The sequence below is a fragment of the Bubalus kerabau genome, chromosome 3, assembly GCF_029407905.1.
Source record: "Bubalus kerabau isolate K-KA32 ecotype Philippines breed swamp buffalo chromosome 3, PCC_UOA_SB_1v2, whole genome shotgun sequence".
In the NCBI taxonomy this organism is placed as follows: Eukaryota; Metazoa; Chordata; class Mammalia; order Artiodactyla; family Bovidae; genus Bubalus; species Bubalus kerabau.
In genome coordinates this window covers 40,747,913-40,766,176 of record NC_073626.1, presented here as the reverse complement: position 1 = coordinate 40,766,176, position 18,264 = coordinate 40,747,913, and the positions used below count along the sequence as shown (strand labels likewise).

Here is an 18,264-nt window from a genome sequence, read left to right as displayed (position 1 = left end):
ACAGTTTCCGCAGGTGCTTTCTGTGAAGCTTTCTGTCTTGGAGCTTGCCTGAAATACCAAACAATTAGAAGAAGCTCTGTTTGGATTTTCCTTCAGTTGCCAGCTGTATTAATTTCCTAACAGTACTGTGAACTGCGTAGCTTAAAACAACAGAAATGGATTCTCCAGACTTCTGGAGGCTAGAAGTCTAAAATGAAGGTTACAGCAGGGCCATGCTCCCTCCCAAGGCTTTAAGAAAGAATCCTGCCTTGCCTCTCTTCATTTCTGCTAGATGCTGGCGATTCCTGATGTTCTTGCAGCAGCGTAACTCCAGTCTTTGCCTCTGTGTGTGTCTGTTCAAATTTCCCTCTTATTAGGAGGGATAGCAGTCATTGGATGAGGGCCCACCCTAATCCAGTATGACCTCATCTTAATTTGATTACATCTGCAGAGACCCTGTTTCCAAATGCCATGTTCCCAGTGCTGGGTGGATATGACGTTTTGGACACCCAATACACCCAGCAGTCTTGCATTTTGTATCCTGTGCTGGATCAGTGGTAAATTGGAATGACATTTGGGGACAGATTGGTGACTGAAATAGTGTAAAGCATTCCCTTGAGGGTGATAGAAAAAAAACAGTTTATTCTCAAGAGGCTGGCTAATTGAAGGGTGGTAACTCATCAGGTGTACTGAATTGCTGGTCCAGAAGGGAGGAACTTGACAGACCTTGCAGACCGCTAATGAAGCATTTGGTGTGGCCATGATCCCCGCTAGATAAGAGACTCTTATAACCTTCTGTGTGGGGATAGGTGCGGCTTTAAAGTTGTCACAATGGATTTTAGGGTGGGTGGGAAAGGGTTTATGTCATTGAGGTTGCTAACTTGGGAACGCAAAAATATATTGGGTGAGTCGGTTCTGGCAACTGTTGAGGAAGGGAATTTTGCTTATCACCTGGAATTTGAGCAACTTGAAGGTAGAATCTTCAGTCTTGAGCAGGAGAAATGGCCTGCAAGGGAGAATGGGGAGTGTGTGCCTAGGGGAATACTTAGGTGGTGGATGTATCTGGTTTTAAGCGGATCTCGGGGGACATTTGCTCTCAAGAGAATGACTCCCAGGAGATGAAGGTGTATACTTAAGACTCTTTCAAGGGAACCAGTCTAATTTAAATTTCAAGCTTTTAAAAATGTAACTGTGGAGATTATCCCCCCTCCCTCCCATTCTCCCACAAACTCCCCTTAATTCTGGCAAATGGCTTTAACCTTTTCAGAAGTAGCACCATATGACTCAGTCAGGTTTGACTGTTCCTATTGTGTGTACAGAATGGAAATCTAGAGGTGGCCGGTACATTGTATATGTCTGGCAATAGGCTGTTTGGTCCCTTTGATTGGCAGAAAAATGAAGCAGAGGCAAACACTGTTAACTTCCCGGGTCAGCTAGTTTTAGGGAGGGGCAGCTCCACAGATGGAGAAGGCAATGGCACCCTACTCCAGTACTCTTGCCTGGAGAATCCCGTGGATGAAGGAGCCTGGTGGGCTGCAGTCCATGGGGTCGCTAAGAGTCAGACACGATTGAGCGACTTCACTTTCACTTTTCACTTTCATGCATTGGAGGAGGAAATGGCAACCCACTCCAGTGTTCTTGCCTGGAGAATCCCAGGGACGGGGGAGCCTGGTGGGCTGCCGTCTATAGGGTCGCACAGAGTTGGACACGACTGAAGGGACTTAGCAGCAGCAGCAGCTCCACAGAAGGCCCTGAGGATGAGGGTCTGGTGTCTTCATCAGCAAGACTGCTGTCTGTGCCCCTCCCCCTGCAGCCCCAGGCCTGGCATGGAATAAATGGCTCAGTAAGTGCGGACAACAGAGGATGAGATGGTTGGATGGCATCACCAACTCAATGGACATGAATTTGAGTAAACTCCGGGAGTTGGTGATGGACAGGGAGGCCTGGCATGCTGCAATTCATGGGGTCACAAAGAGTCGGACACGACTGAGCGACTGAACTGAACTAAAATATTTACTGAATAGAACTGATGGAAGGCAACAGGGGTATCTTTTCTAAGAGCCTTAAAATGCTTCACCTCTTTGATTGTGCCCACCCCTCCTCCAGTCTGCAGAGGATCATTTCATTAAGTGCCTTGCGTCTCTGTCACCTCCTTCTGTGGTGACTTCTCTCAGGCATGCCCTGGACAGTGTGCTCCGGTAGTTTTCTGTCTCCCCAGAAACTGCATATCCGCTGAGAGCTCTGTGTGGCTTTGCTGCTCAGCACACTGCATTAAAGCAGATGTGTTTCCTCTCCAGCCACTGCTACCTGGACACACTGTTGAATAGATGATTGAAAAATGCTCTTTAGGGAGTGCAGATAGAAAAACAAAACATGAGTAGTTGCTGTTTCTGTCTGTCTGGGCCTTGTTTGTGCTTCCTTTGCTAGATCAGTGTGGTGACTCATTAATAGGTCTATTTAGTTTAATCAGTTTGTTTATTTTGCATTATTGACAGGGTAGCTGCATTGCCAATCTGAGACTGACATCTGACCAGACTAAAGAAGAAAAGGGATGTTGTCATGGCCACTGGGTCATCGTGTGTTCTTTTGAGTATTTTAAGAGGAGTTTGAGGGCATTTTCAAGCCTAAATATACTCTTGGAAATTAAGCAAGGAGCGGCAGATGGCAGTCATTTTGTTCTTTTTGGCTGTTTGTCACAGGATAGGTTGGTCTAGACCCCGAGACGATTTCCTTTTCTCCTCAGCTGCACATCCCGTGTGGGCTCCCAGCCCTCCCACAGCGTGTAGCTCTGGAAGTTGCTAGGCTCCTTCAGCCGAAAGTACCTTCCCTCCACCAGGTTTAATTCTTCCCTAAATAGGCTCTTTTCCCTGAAACACCATCGTTTTCCTGTCAGCCCAGATTCATGACCTTAATCAAAAGCTTCCTTTATCGGTATCTGTTTAAATTGCTCTAACGAGTTATCGTTTGTCCGGCATGAAGGAGGAATTGAGTCTCTAGACAGGAATGAGTGTGCTCCGCAGCAGTGGTTAGGCAGGATGTGGTGTTTATTGCAGCGCGTGGTTTATTCTCCCTCGTTTGTGTGCTGCTCGCCGTGGCCGTTCATGGTCAGCGCTGCCCCGCCTTGTGTGTGGTCACTTTCGTTTTTAATCCTGACGTGTTTGACCTACTGTTCTATTGTGAACAATTCTCTCAGTAGCTGGGCTCTCCGGTAGGTTTTAGAAGGGAAGCTCCTGGGGTGTAAATGGGAATGCCACCCAGCTTTGGCAAGTTCTTAATGAAACTCATGATTTTAATAGACCGACCTTATTACTCCTATTAATTTATATCCTCATTATAAGATTGTCTGCTCAATATTTGCTAATTCTTATCAGTCTTGGAAGGCTACACTTCCTCTTTAGCTCTTGCTGCAGCAGAGACAGGTGTCTTCATCTGAAAAGAGTGGCCATGGCAGTCTGTGGACATCAAGACTGTTCCAGAGCACTTGGCTTCAATGGTGTCAGGCTAAGAATAGGCTTTAAATAGCACATGAAATAGAGAAATAAGGCTTATCTGCTAATCCAGTACACTTCTCCATCTCACAAAGAAAAGCCTAGTCGGATATTTTAGCTCCCGTCAGCCTCATTCTCAGACCCTGGGCGGGACAGCTGTACTCTCGGTGACACCTTGGAAAGAGGAATGGAGTGGAAAGATCTTTGTGCAAGAGTCCAGTCCAGGAATATTGTACCTGAGCCACCAAGGATTTGCCCAGTGAGCCTAGCACCCAGATTTGGTTCTCTCTGTCATTTTGGTCCAAAAATGTTATGAAGACAAAACAAAAGATCTCTCTCTCTCTGGGATCTGACGGTGGCAGCAACCCTGCATGCCCAGGAATGGTAATCATATTTTTGATGGGTGCCCACTGATGGATCCTTAAGCAAACCTAACAGCCTGGCAGCTCCTTAGCTGGATCAAGGGCACATTTTCCTGTGAGAAGGATACCAAGCTTTCCTAACCTTTGTATAGACAGATGTGTGAGTCTCCAGATAGCTGGTGAAAGAAATAACAACTGATGTAACATGCTAACTTCTAGGCTAGTCTGGTGGCAGGATCCCTGGGCTTCCCTGAGAAACTTTAGGGCTGTGCCCAGGGAGCTGCCCCCTACTGAGCGGTACAGGTTAGAGTCAGGAGCAACTGAGGAGAAAGACGCTGCACCTTGGGAAGCACAGCTCTTCAGCGTGTGGGAGCTCTGTTGAGCGCACATCTCTCCTCTGCATGGGCGATGAGAGGCCCAGGCTTAGTCTTGAGCTACTCAGGTCTTTTCCCTCATATCTGCTGTCCTCTGAAGATTACTCTGGAAACAGATTCTGCACAAGGCTTATTGAATGAGTCTTTATTTCTTTATCGTTTTTTTTTCTTTCTTTAACCCTAATTTTGAAACTAATATATTCTTATTTCTCACACAGAAAATGCAGAAAAGGCAAGACAGAAAATAAATATCACCATACCTCTCAGTTTCCATGGTTACTCATTGTTAACGTTCTGGGTCTGTCCTTCTGAGTAGCACTCTGTGATGTGTGCTGCGTTGGCCCATGTAAGCACGTCGGCTCCTTGTTGAGGGAATTGGAGGGTCACCTTAAGAGGACGAAGGCCAATTTGGTGCCTCTCATTCAGGGATTGTCTCAGCCAACATTCCTCCTCAGAAGCCAGAATTTTGGTTTTAAGTTTATTCTAATTTTTTCACACATGCTCACCTGTTTTTCTTTTGCAGAACGTCATATATACTGAAAAATGCATGTGTATCTTAGCTGTTGGATTTTTAAGCTCTCTGGGAGTAGGATTGATACTTTTGGATAGTACTGCATTGTATACAACATGGACCGTTTATAAAAACAGGTCCTGAACTAAAGTTGTTGCCTGATCTCTTAAACAGTATAAGGTGTTCTTTTTTGGCCTTGGTACAGGGTGCTAAAGAGTAGTCCAAGGGGGACCCAGTTCTCTGTTAGGATATAGATCTTACATCTTCATGCTTAAATTGTTTGTTGAACCTTAAAAAAATTTTTTAAGACTTCATTTTATTTTTTTTAGAGCAGTTTGTTTCACAACAAAATTGAAAGTAGAAAGGGACCTCCTACACCCCTGCCCCTGTTTGTACAGCCTTCTCCATTAGCAACATCTCTCTCTGGAGTGCTGTATTTGTTAAAATTGATGAACCTATGCTGATACAACATTACGGTTCACTCGTGATTTGTACACTCTGTATTTAGACAAATACTAGATTGGTGCAAACGTAATTGCAGTTTTTGTATTGTTGAAATTTGCCATTTGATACTGGAATACATTCTTAATAAATGTGATATTATACATCATTTTAATGTACATTTCTCACCTTTTTTTTTTCCTGCTAATGTCTTTTTACTTGCTGTTTATCTTTACTTTTTGGACTATGGAAATGATGTTAGATGAAAAGCAAATTCGAGCTATTTTCTTGAGCTCGAAGTCATAAAGCAGTGGCGCCAATTTGCAACATCAACAACTTATTTGGCCTAGAAACTGCTAGTGAACGTACAATGCAGTGGTGGTTCAAGAAGTTTTGCAAAGGAGACAAGAGCCTTGAAGATGAGGATCATAGTGGCTGGCCATTGAAAATTGATAACGACCATCTGAGAACAGTCATCAACGCTGATCTCTTACAACTACACAAGTTGTCAAAGAACCTAGCGTCCACCATTCTATGGTCATTTGGTATTTGAAGCAAATTGGAAAGGTACAAAAGCTCAGTGAGTGAGTGCCTTATGAGCTGACAGCAAATCAAAAAAATTGTCATTTTGAAGTGTCGTCTTCTCTTATTCTATGCAACAGCAATGAACCATTTCTTGATCAGATTGTGATGTATGATGAAAAAATGGATTTTATATGACAGTCAGCAATAACCAACTCAGTGGTTGGACTGAGAAGCTACAAAGCACTTCCCAAAGCCAAACTGCACCCAAAAAAATCTCATTGTCACTGTTTCGTGGTCTGCTGCCCATCTGATCTACTACAGCTTTCTGAATCCCAGTGAAACCATTACATCTGAGAAGTATGCTCAGCAAATGGATGAGATGCACTGAAAGCTGCAACGCTTGCAGTCAGTATTGGTCAACAGAAGGGGCCCGATGCTTCTCCACGACGACACCTGACCGTATGTCACACAACCAATGATTCAAAAGTTGAACACGTTGGGCTACCAAGTTTTGCCTCATCCACCATACCCCTTCTTCAAGCATCTCAATGACTTTTTGCAGGGAAAATGCTTCTACAACCAGTGGGAGGCAGAAAATGCTTTGCAAGAGTTTGTTGAACCCCAAAGCATGGATTTTTATGCCATAGGAATAAACCAACTTAGTTCTTATTGGCAAAAATGTGTTGATTGTAACGGTTCCTATTTTGATGAATAAAGATGTGTCTGAACCTAGTTAATAATGGTTTTAAAATTCACAGTCCAATACCATAATCACTTTTGCCCCAACCTAATATATAATGACATGTATCCTTTCCTGTATTTCTGGGGGCTGGATGTCTTACACCACATGTTTGAGGTATTGTAGGAGGGAATGTCCTAAGGAGTTGTACACTCACTAGATGCTTAGCAGAGATGACAACTGCGTGCCAGTTCTTTAAATTTACTACAGTGAGTACCTAGTTTATTTGTTTGAATGCAAAGCCTCAGTTCAAGTGTTAGAAGGTTAACTGTGGCACAGTCCTTGCTCCCTAGGAGTGACTGTGTCCGGTGGGGTGGCACGCGGCAACTGCCTCTCAGGCAGTGTGGAGAATGCTGTGCTAATGGTGTGACTACTGGTGCTGTTGGAGCTCTGTGGAAGGGAAAGTCAGGCCTGGGTGCTAGGGAAGACTTCGCTCTTCTCTGAATGTCAACCCTTTGCGACTCCGTGTTCTCACAGGGAGATGGATGGATCAGTGCAGACAGGCTTTAGAATTAGAATGTAATCCTCAAGTTATGAATACCTGTATAAAACCCATTTTGGGTATATAGAGAATTTTTTTTTAAATGGCTGTCTTTTGTGCCTTTCCTCAAATGCTTCCCACAAGCAGCCAAACTTTGAGTCCACATCTCTTCTCAAGGACCTCCTTTCTTTCTTAAAAGAATTGTGCTATGTTGCTAAGTTAGGGTTTTTTTTTTAACATTTAAAATTTTGATAGCTAATATATTCACATGGTTCATAAATCAAAAAATATAAAAAGATAGTCACTATAAACTCTACTGATATAAAAGTAGAAATCAGGCTTCACTTTTTCCACTTGTTCCAAGGAATCGTTTTGGTATTCTTCTCGATGCCTCAACGGCACATATGTGGCTAATCACTTTTATTGGTCTTGTATATCTTGCCTTCCAAAAGCTCTTTTGTAATTACAAGAAATAAAAATTTTATCCTATTTTATTATTGTCCTTTTTGAGAACATGAAAGTTAGGATGCCATGCTCATGGATATGGTCTTAGTCTTCTGTTACCCAGTTGACAGTGTGTCTTGGTCTCATCATTTCAATACATGGAGTGGAGGTTCCCAAGTTTTCTTCGTAAAAAATTTTTATTGTGAGCTACACTGGATCTTCGTTGCTGCTTGCAGGTTTTCTCTAGTTGTGACGTGTAGAAGCTACTCTTCCTTGCAGTGCAAGGGCTTTTCCCTGTAGTGGCTTCTCTTGTTGCAGAGCACAGGCTCTGGGATGAAGGGGCTTAGTTTTCCGGCACCATGTGGAATTTTCCCAGATCAGAAATTGAACCTGTGACTCCTGCATTGGCAGAGGGAGTCTTATCTACTGTTCCACCAAAGAAGTCCCCAGAATTTTATTCTTAAATAAGCACAGTTGCCTATTAATGAGGTCTGTGTACTCCTGAGCACTGTACAGCTTCGTTAACCTTGGGATCAGGTAGAACACTGCCACTGTCATTTCCTGTTCTGCATTCCTCCTGGCTTGTGGTTTATACCATTTTCAGTGGGAATATGCAGAAATTGGTTACCAGATTTTTTTTTCTTTGCTCACTCTGTGCACCATGGAGGATCTGCATTCCCTGATCAGGGATCGAACCCCCGCCCCCTTCAGTGGAAGCATGGAGTCTTAACCACTGGACCACCAAAGAATTCCCCTGTTTAACTGATCTTTGAGATAGAATTTATTTCCAAATTTGGGTGGGTTTGCCTAAGAAACTACCTGAATAAAACTATATTGGGTTGAGATATCTTTTTCTTTTTTTTGGCCATGCCATGCAGCTTGCTGGATCTTAGTTCCCTGACCAGGGATCTAAGGGACCTGGCAATGAAAGCACTGAGTCCTAACTACTAGATTGCCAGGGAATTCCTTAAAATCTTCCAAGAGATTCACATATCTATCAAAGAGAAGGAAAGATGCAGTTATAGTGATTATCTAGACTGGCTTATCCCGCCTTTAGCCAGGAGACAAGTAACCCACCACTTCTAGCAGCTGCTAAGGTAGGTCTTATTGGAGTCTTGTGGCAACAAAATTGCTAACAAATGAGCTAATGGCTTGCCTCCCCCAGGCCGGCAGCTCCCTCCTGGAGCCTTTAGTTGCAGCTCCTCTACTCCCCGACTCAGTGCAGTTGCTTGGACCCCTGTCTTCTCTCTCCTCCTCCTCTTCCTTTGCTGTTCCCACCTCCCCCTTTGCTTCTTCCTTTCCCTTCCCCCCATTTTCAGTCTGTGAGCCAGCTCTTGGAGGCTGTGCTGTAGACACCCCCCTCTCACCCACAAGTTTGAAGGACCATGAAAACAGAAAGCTAGGTTAGACAATCGCAAACTAGTAGTCCCCATGATAGAATTGTTGAAAATGAAAACTATCAGTGTTTAGAAAGTGATGTTCAACTAATAAATAGCAGCAGCAGAGATAATAATCATATTGTTAATAAATTTTTTATTTGACACTGCACTCCCAAATATATTTTTTCACTTAATCTTCAGACAACTCTATGAGGAAGGTATCATCCCAGTTTTGTAAGAGATGGGAAAGGAAGACTGGTATTTTGAACTCCCATTGTGTGTCAGATACCCTTAGGAGCCTTCAGTGGCCTTGCCCAAGATTACACAGTTTAGACCAGGGAGAGAATACATTTGACCTGGGTCACTTAATGAACTGTGTGTGTGCAATGCATATACCGAACACTAGTTGTATAAATGAAACTTGAACTTTTAGAGGCTATATTGTGCCATAAACACACTAAAACATTTTCTTTTTTTCTTTTCTAGCATCTGCTACAAGCCTTAGCGGGTCTGACAGCGAGACTGAGGGGAAGCAACGCAGCTCGGACTCTTTGGACGATGCATTCAAAGCAGACTCTCTCGTGGAGGGAACTTCCTCTCGCTACTCCATGTATAACAGTGTGTCCCAGAAGCTCATGGTATGTCAGCACTTGGGTTTGGGTGCTAAAGCTCGACCAGCAGAATGAGAGGAGGGAAACGGTTGGTAGGAGAAGCAGCAAAGTGAGGGCGTAAGTTTTCCCTTTGCTTCCCAGCTGCTGTAGTTCAGTAGAGAGAGCGTGACCCCTTCTTGATACATGTATCACATTTGAATCATCCGTGGGAAGCTGCTCTTCAGGCTTGCTTCTCCTGTCCAGAGCTGGGGCAGCCTTTGGTCTCCTTAGTAGTGAGTTCTTATGAGCAGATGTGAGCACACGGATGTGTGTTGGTGGATAAGGAGGCTTCATGCTGAGATTTTTGCTCTAGTGAGTGATCTTAAAAAAAAAAATGACTAAAATCCTGCTCACTCCCAGGTTCCTAAATGGGAGTAGAGCTGTCTTCTGTGTTAACTTCCAAAAGAGGGCCCAGTTTTCCTTTCCAGCTTTGGTACCCTGTTGATATACCACAGGAGGAAGGTGGAAGAAAAGACTTGCGTACTTCTCTTATCAGACTTCAGTATATGTGCAAAGGTCAGGGAAATCCAAGTTTGTCTTCTGTCTAGCTTCACGAATATTATAGTTGACGTCTCCATTTTCTGTTGGAGTCATTTGAGAATGAGAACTGCCACTTCTGAAGTCGTAGTCAGGATTCTGATTTGGGGGCCAAAAACTTCGGGAAAGTGGGAGATGGGAAGGTTGGTGACTCAGACCCTGACCTGGGGAAAGGTTTGTGGCTACTGTAGGAATTTCATCCAGCTGCTGAGCCTGCAGTGCCCCTTCCACAGGGAATACAGGCCTCTAGAGGAAACAGGTCTTTAGGGTTGGAGTTCTTTTATTAGACAAAGGTATGTGGGTTTGGGGTCTCTGGTTTTAGGGATATGTAACTGGGCCCAGGACTCTAGAGGTTAGTGTAAGCTTTTTAGTTAGTTGTGACATTTAAACAGATGTTTCTGTCTAGTCTTACAGTACCTTCCATACCTCAGTTTTACATGAAGTGATTTTTCAATTAATCTCTTGATTAAGTGGGCTCCTACAAGCCCTCATTGTCCTTTCCTAGTAAGGCCATTTGACTGGTTAAGGGTAAGGTTTAGACGTTGCCGCTGGAAGCAGTTCCCTTTTAAATCATGTTCTCTTTATCAGCTCTGCTCTAGATTTACTTCTCACTTAATCAGACAAATTAGCTGGAAGGGTAGTTGTGCAAATGTCCAGTGCGATTCATTATGTACTCTTGGTGCCTTTAATTACAGCTATGAGGTCCTTCTCATTTATCCAACTTCTGGTTGCCCTAGACTTTCACCCCCAGAATAGACAGCCACGGGGCTCACAATCAAATTGCAGTTATTAGGCTAGAAGGAAAACTTTAGGCCTTACTCGTTTGTATTTCTCAATTTAATACAGTGTCTGACACAGTAGAAAGACTGAATAAATGTCTTATTTATGTAAGTGCTCCACTTCTGTTTGCTTATATAAATGCACCATTTACTTCTCTTTTTCAGGCCAAGATGGGCTTCAAGGAAGGTGAAGGATTGGGTAAATACAGCCAGGGTCGGAAGGACATCGTTGAGGCCTCTAATCAGAAAGGTCGACGAGGCTTGGGTCTGACACTGCAAGGCTTTGACCAAGAGCTGAATGTGAACTGGCGAGATGAGCCAGAGGTACCTGTGTGGCGAGGAGATGGGAAGGCCATTTATGTCTTTATGAAACCATATTAACAAACCAGAAGTCCCCAGAGGCAGCATGATTAGGGTGGTTGGTGGGGATTGGAACTACTTACATGGAAGATATGGGGGTGTCCAAAATGGAAAAGAGGAGCCTGGGGAAGATACAGTGGGATATGGATTTGTTTCCTGTTGCTTCATATAGGACTGGGTCTAAGACCAGTGGGTAGAAGATACAGAAAGGCAGAGTGTGTCTCCACAAATAACTTGTATAAATAGATACAGCTTTTCACCAGTGATGAACATGCCTAAGGAGGTAGTGAGCGCCCTCTGCTGAAAGGATTCATGTGAGCCAAATGAGGGCCACTCTCCCACTGCGTGAGTAACTGGATCAGGTGCCCGCCAAGGTCCTTGCACCTCCTCAGGTTTATGATATCCTGATACTAAATAGGTGTTTGTTTATGCCAAATAGCTTTTCTCTTGTGGGTTTATTCTGCTTATCTCCTTGGATGTGAGTTTGTTTTAATCCTGAATATCTAAAGAGATTCCCCTTTAATGGCATAGATAATGTTGAGATTTTATTTTTATTCATTTACTTATGCCCTACCTTAGTCCACAGAGGATTTGAAGTGGGTATAATAAAAGTACCTAAAAATAATGGTAAAATGTTACCATTATAGAGTTGAAACTAGAGAAGATAAAACACAAATGCCTAGCCTTCTATATAGTTGCTGTAAGTTGAGCTTCAGATGTTTCTCTGAACTCTGTAAAATTGATTTTTATTTGTCTCCCTGATGTTCCAGTTCAGCAAAGAAGTTCTGGGAACCTGTGCATGATAAAAGCCTAATAAAGTGTCAGAGTAAGACGCTAACAAACCAGGAGTTGATGGATTCTGAGAGTGGTCCTGCTGTGTTGCCTTGTAGTTGTAAGGAGACTCAACAATGCAAAATAGGCAAATATTTATAATTGGGGCTAGATGTAGGTTTCTACCTCCAAATTCCTTGGTACTTTCCATGTCCTCATTTATTTAAAATGAGTGAAAAGTCCCTACCCTCTCAATGGGGCAGAATCAGAACTTTGCTAAACTTGGAATCTGAAATTGGCTCATAAAATCTGTTTTTAATAGAGACAGGCTGTTGAAGAAAAAGGGTTTTTTTTGGCCTTGTCACATAGCTTGTGAGATCTTAGTTCCCTGACTGGGGATTAAACCCTGGCCATGCCAATGAAAGCTCCAAGTCTTAACCACTAGACCACCAGGGAATTCCATGAATAATTTTTTTGAGGCAAGACTGACTTAATCACCATTTACCATAATTCACTTTTTTTTCCTTAAAGATAATCTTTTGTTTAAGAGTTTGCCTCAATTATTTGTTGGTGGCCACTTCTTTTTGTGTGTGTGTGGTTGTGGTTTTTTTTTTTTTTTTTTAATTTAATTGTTTGCTTATTTTTGACCATGCCAGCTCATGTGGGATCTTAGTTTCCCAACTAGGAATTGAACCTGTGCCCCCTACAGTGGAAGCACAGCGTCTTAACCACTGGATCATCAGGGAAGCCCCACCCCTTTAAGGTAGTTGATCTGGGCGGCCTGAGGTGAACGTCCGCTTCCTGGAGTCGCCGCATGGAGAACGCTCCAGTGGCACTGCTCTCCAGGAATACGGAGTGTAAGGTGTGGAGCTTTAGACAGAGCTCACTTTGTAGGTAGCTGTGATGTTCACACTTCCAGGGGGAGGTTGAATCTGCTGTTCCTCTCCAAAGGAGCATCCATATTGTGTATGAGCTTCTTTTTACAGGTTATAATTCACAACTTTTATACCTAAAGGGACCGGATTTGACCAGGAGGAGAAGCCATGATTCACTGCTAGATTCATTGACAAAGTTTTCAGTAATTTTTCTTTTAAACTTTTTCTCTGATGATGGTAGTTGGCTTGCCCTCAAGACCTTGCATTGAGATACCATTTTATGCCTTTCAGAGCATGTAATATTACCTTTAATCTCATTGCTTCAATTCGCAATGGTGAATCTCTTCTCCACACTTGCTTGGAGGGAAAATGTGGAGCTGCCAATGCAGGTTAGCCACCTATTTAGGTTTTATAATCGTTGTCTCTTCAGCCCTGTGAACTTAGTTCTGGATGCACATTAGAATCACCTGGCAACCTCTAAAAAATGTCCTTATACCTAATCCCTCTGAGACCAACAGAATCATATACTCTGAGGGTGGGGCCCAGGCATCAGTACTTTTTAAAAGGTCTACAGATAATGCTAAGTGTGGCCAGGATGAAAACCACAGTTTTAGCTTGGTAAGGAAAGTGACTGAAAAATTAAGAGGAAGCAGCACTAGAGAAGCCAGTTTCTACTGTGTCTTGCAATAAAAGGCATCAGTAAGTGAGGCTCATTGCACTGTCTTCCTGATGTAATTACCTTGTAGACTTATGTTCTTCTGTCTGTCCCCACTGCTCTGACTATAGGCCACCTGAGTTAAAGACCATGTCTTTTTACCTCTGTGTACTGAGCTTTTAGTCCACAGTAGGTGTTCATCAAATAATACTGGAACAAATGAAAGAAACTTTGAAAGTTGGAGAAGTTTCTTAGAATTCAAACCAAAATTGGCCCTGGCCTTTAGAAGCTGAACTTCAGAAGTCTGGCTCAGTTTTTAGGTCTGACACTGCCGTTGGCCTCAGCTTCCTGGATGCTTCTCACTCTGAGCCTCTCTTGATCGTTTTGGGGAAAGCCCTGGTGAGCTGGGGCATGGCCCTGAGGGTCTGCCTTACCTGACTTACTTGCCTCTCTTTTATTTGTAGCCCAGTGCCTGTGAGCAGGTGTCATGGTTCCCAGAGTGTACCACTGAAATTCCTGACACTCAGGAAATGAGCGATTGGATGGTTGTGGGGAAGGTAGGAGTTCCGGAAAATGTACTCTGAATTCTTGACACTTCTGACATTTCTCCTCCTCAAATCAGGTGTGTGTATCTGTATACTCACAGTTTAAGAAAAGTGTGAATTTGAGCTTTCTGGCAGGAATAAAGCTACGTCAAGAGGGTGTCAAGAGCTTCATGGATATGCCCCTGGGAGATGTGGCATGTTGGGCTTTTTTCCTCCTAGTCATTTACCTTGCAAGGCAGCACAAAATGCATAACTTCTGTCTTCCTCTTGGCTGCTTTTTAGAGTAGCTTATTATACATCTGTGTATATTCTGGTCACTACTAGGCACTGTTCCAGGTAGATAAAAAAGACTACCCCTGTCCTCAGAAAGGAATGAGGGAGTTGTTACAAAAGGAATTTGTTTATTCTCTTTCTGAAAAATTATAAGAATTAAGTATATAGTTTTACCAGATCAGCATGTTCCAGAGAGCAGTTCTCAAAGTATAGGGACTTGAGGGATCTCCATGACCCTTTCAGAAGGTCTACAAGGTCAGTTATTTTCATAATCCTGAACAGTTATTTGCCTTTTTCATTCCCATTCTCTTGCAAGTGTCCTGAGAAGTCTTCCAGAAGCTATGACACATGATAGCACATGCTGAATGCACATGTGGGTAGGAGACTCTCACTGTCTTGTGTAAGCTGGGTGCTGAGCTTTGCAAACAGGGAAAACAGTGCCACTCTTCCCAATCATTTTTTTCTGGAATATAGTTTCCGTACACATTTATTTATATTAATATAACATTTTAAACTTGGCCTTCCCTGGTGGCTCAGAGGTTAAAGCATCTGCCTGGAATGCCGGAGACCCGGGTTCAGTCCCTGGGTGGGGAAGATCCCCTGGAGAAGGAAATGGCAACCCACTCCAGAACTCTTGCCTGGAGAATCCCATGGAGGGAGGAGCCTGGTAGGCTATAGTCCATGGGGTCACAAAGAGTTGGACACGACTGAGTGTGTAAATATTTCTTACTAAATATTAAACGTCTCGGTTTTAATTTCTAATAATAAGGTATGTAAATACACACACACACATATACACGTCTATCTCCCACAGAAACAAAAGCTGTTCAGGATCCTCAGTGATCTTAAAGAGCGTAAAACCTGAGAATACCGAGTTTGAGCACCACTGATTTAGAGGCAGCCTCACTCGTACATGACGCTGAACTCAACATCCCAATGAGGCTCCCACACCCTTGTTTTCTGTGACGCTGCCAAGTCGGTGCCTGAGGTCCTGCCTTCATACTCACCAAGGAGCAAGAGGCTTCCTGGCTAAAGGACAGCCTCTGTCATGTTGGGTGTTCCCAGGTATCCCCCATCCTTCTGCCCCGCCACGCTCTAGGGACAGACAGCTTGGGTGTCTCCTCCCTGTTTGCTTTTCTCAGCCTCAGCATTCACGAGTCTTGTATCCATATGGTGCTTTCGTGGGAGCCCCCAGGGGGCTGCTCCTTCTCGCAGCCGTCTGGAGCTGAGCCAGGGGGATTTAGGCTTTTCTCTTTCCCGTCCCTCAGGGGTTGATGTTCTCTGGCAGAGCCCCCTTTTGCTCTGCTCACTCAGAACCCTAGATTCCCCCCAAATGCAGTCACATGTGGTCATTATGGATTGTTTTCTTCTCCCTGTAGAGAAAGATGATTATTGAAGATGAAACAGAGTTTTGTGGGGAAGGCCTGCTTCGCAGTGTGTTGAAGTGTAAGGTAAGGCCTCGTGGCTAGAGCTGGCGCTGAAGATTTTGTGTGAGGGGCTGTGCTGGGCTTTTCTTGTTCTTTTGAGTCGGTTGTGGGGAACCTGAAATTTAGCTAAGATTTTTTTCCTGGAGAGCAGATGTCAGTTTGGCGTGTTTCTGTGAGCATCCTTTTTCCTGGTGACTCCCCTGCCCTGCAGTGTTGTTCTGTCCCTGTGGTCAGTAGCCAGGGAGGGAACCACTTAATTTCAGTGGGTGGGTTCATCGTAACCCTGAAGGGGGGCTGGCGTAGGAAGTTTTGGAATCATTCTTCAGTATCAGAGCTGAATTCAAATCCTAGTTTTGCGGCTTTTTTTTTCTTTGCTGAGTGACCTTGGACCATTTGCTTTAGCTTCTCTGAGTTTGAGCTTCCTTATCTTTAAATTGGGAAGAAAAAAATACTCTGTGTTGTTAGAGTTAAAAGAGATAGTCGGTGTTACTCTCCCCTTGACGTCTTCTGACCTGACCTGACTTTGGTCAGGAGGTGCATTGCCTGGGGCAGGGTGAGCCAGGGAAACTGAGGAGAAAATGAGTTGGAGGAGAAGCAAGGCCTGAGACGAGCCTCATGGAGCTTATTTTTCTGGCAGGTAGAGAGTTGGAAATATCCTCAGGTAAAGTGAGGCTTTCTTTTTCCAGAGAGAATTAGAAGAAAGAGAAGGGTTCCTTGCTGGGAGGTAGGTGCCCTCAGAAAAGCCTGATCTTGGTTTGCCTGCCCTCTTTCTGGGTACACCCTTCATAGTAAAACTCTGGTCCCTGCCGAGTTGCTGCTGGAGTGGAGAAGCAGGCTTGCAGTGAGGGTTAGCGGTGCCAGGAGGATTAATACCACTTACCACGTGGCAGGCACGTGCTTGCTTCCCTTCTATTTTGTGCCATTTTACAAGTGAGGTAGTTGAGAGGCAGAGTGATCGAGCCGCCTGTCTGGGGTCACACATCTGGTCATTTCAGAGCTGGGATGCAGCAGAGGCCTGGCTTTTCAGAGGGCTGTGAATCCGGCTCCTCAAGCTCCATCCCGAGGGTGATGCTGCTCACCTTGTGGTTCTGATTCTCTCCGGGCAGAGTGTGTTTGACGTTCTGGATGGGGAGGAGATGCGGCGAGCTCGGACCCGGGCCAATCCCTACGAGATGATCCGAGGAGTCTTCTTCCTCAACAGGTTTGCTGGCATTTCCCTCCACTCCCCTCCCCCGATGCACACTGGTCGATATTCCCATTTGAGCCTCAGCTCTCCCATCTGTCTGGTACTGAGTATGCTTTTCTGTCTTGCTTTGTTGCAGGGCAGCAATGAAGATGGCTAACATGGATTTTGTGTTCGATCGCATGTTTACAAATCCAAGGGACTCTTATGGGGTGAGAACAAGATTTTGCTTCTAAATTCATAGTGCTAAATAGGCTTCAGCTTCAGTGGCTCAGAAATTGCCATTTGTACAATGCTAGGAGAGTATTCCTGCTGGGTGATGGAGATGCATTTTGTGATGAGATATATTTTGTTTTGAGCTCTTCAGCTAGGGGTCCACAGTGCTTCCTGTGGTCCCAGGAGTGCCCTAGTAAGCAGTTATCTCTAGGGCTTCAGGCCCGGAGTCCCAGCCCCTGACTCTGCAGAGCCTGCTCTTCACTCCAGGTGGAGGCGCGCAAGGCTTGCAGCAGTGGAGGAGGGGCATTCCTGACCAGATCAGCAGGTGTGGCCTGCATAGGCCAAGGGAGCAGGGAGGTGAGGGCACGAGTTAGTGCATAGGCCTCCCTGCTACGCTGATTAAACATGTATTTATCCAGCCCCTACATTGTGCCAGGCGCAGTGCTACACACCAGGAATATATAGGTGTGATCCCTTTCCCCATGGTGCTTAGATTCTGGACATTCTGGGGGACTTGAGAGCAGATAAGGGTGAGGGTTGGATGTGTGTAGAGCCTCTCCATGCTCGTCGACATGTAGAGGCCAGTTGCCACCAGGGAGCTTGAGCCTGCCTCTTACAGGGTCGAGTGGAGTCTGAGTGCAGTCAGCCCTCTGTGTCTGTTGACTCTGCGATACAGAGGGCCGGCTGTACACCGCCACTTTATGTAAAGGACTCAAGCATCTGCAGATTCTGGTGTCTGTGGGGGGACCTGAAACCAATCCTGTCAATACTGAGGGACGACTGTGAGCAGTCCTTACAGTGAGTTAATGTTCCAGATTGAAACTTGTGACATCATCTGATTTGGTTGCTGCTGTTTCTGGTATGAGAGGGCAGTACTCTGGGAAATGTCTGAGTGTTGAATGAAATGTGGGCATCTGGGTTCTTTCACTGGTCTGTTTACAATCAGTACCATGTCTGAAGGTCTGTGTTCATGGTCGGGGGCAGGTAGGAAGTGCAGCATTTAGTCACCGGTGGTGTCACTCAGGTTCATACCTTCTTTGGGTCTCAGCTACCTCATCTCTGAAATTAGCCCTACTAACCTGCCAGAGAACCAGGGTAGGACCAAGAGACTCTTAAGGTTTGTTCCAGCTCTAAAATCTATGCCTTCAAATGTGGCCACTTTCCCTTTCTGCTTCTGTGAACAAGCTTCATGTGGGATCCTAATTACAGGTGGTGGATCGGAATGATTTTCTACTTTGCTACTCTCATTTTTCTGAACACAGACCCTCCA

At 44.6% G+C, this 18,264-nt stretch overlaps 1 protein-coding gene across 5 annotated transcripts in view; it reads left to right on the top strand.

Annotated features, from left to right (window-relative positions):
* The window catches only part of CMTR1 (cap methyltransferase 1), a 60,531-nt gene that overhangs the window by 10,174 nt on the left and 32,093 nt on the right, over positions 1–18,264 (top strand). For all 5 annotated transcript variants that reach the window (XM_055571529.1, XM_055571528.1, XM_055571527.1 and 2 more), the window contains exons 3-8: positions 9,210–9,361; positions 10,855–11,013; positions 13,815–13,907; positions 15,548–15,619; positions 16,702–16,796; positions 16,918–16,990. In XM_055571529.1, coding sequence (XP_055427504.1) covers positions 9,210–9,361; positions 10,855–11,013; positions 13,815–13,907; positions 15,548–15,619; positions 16,702–16,796; positions 16,918–16,990 — 644 coding nt within the window. The remainder of the gene's footprint in view (positions 1–9,209; positions 9,362–10,854; positions 11,014–13,814; positions 13,908–15,547; positions 15,620–16,701; positions 16,797–16,917; positions 16,991–18,264) is intronic.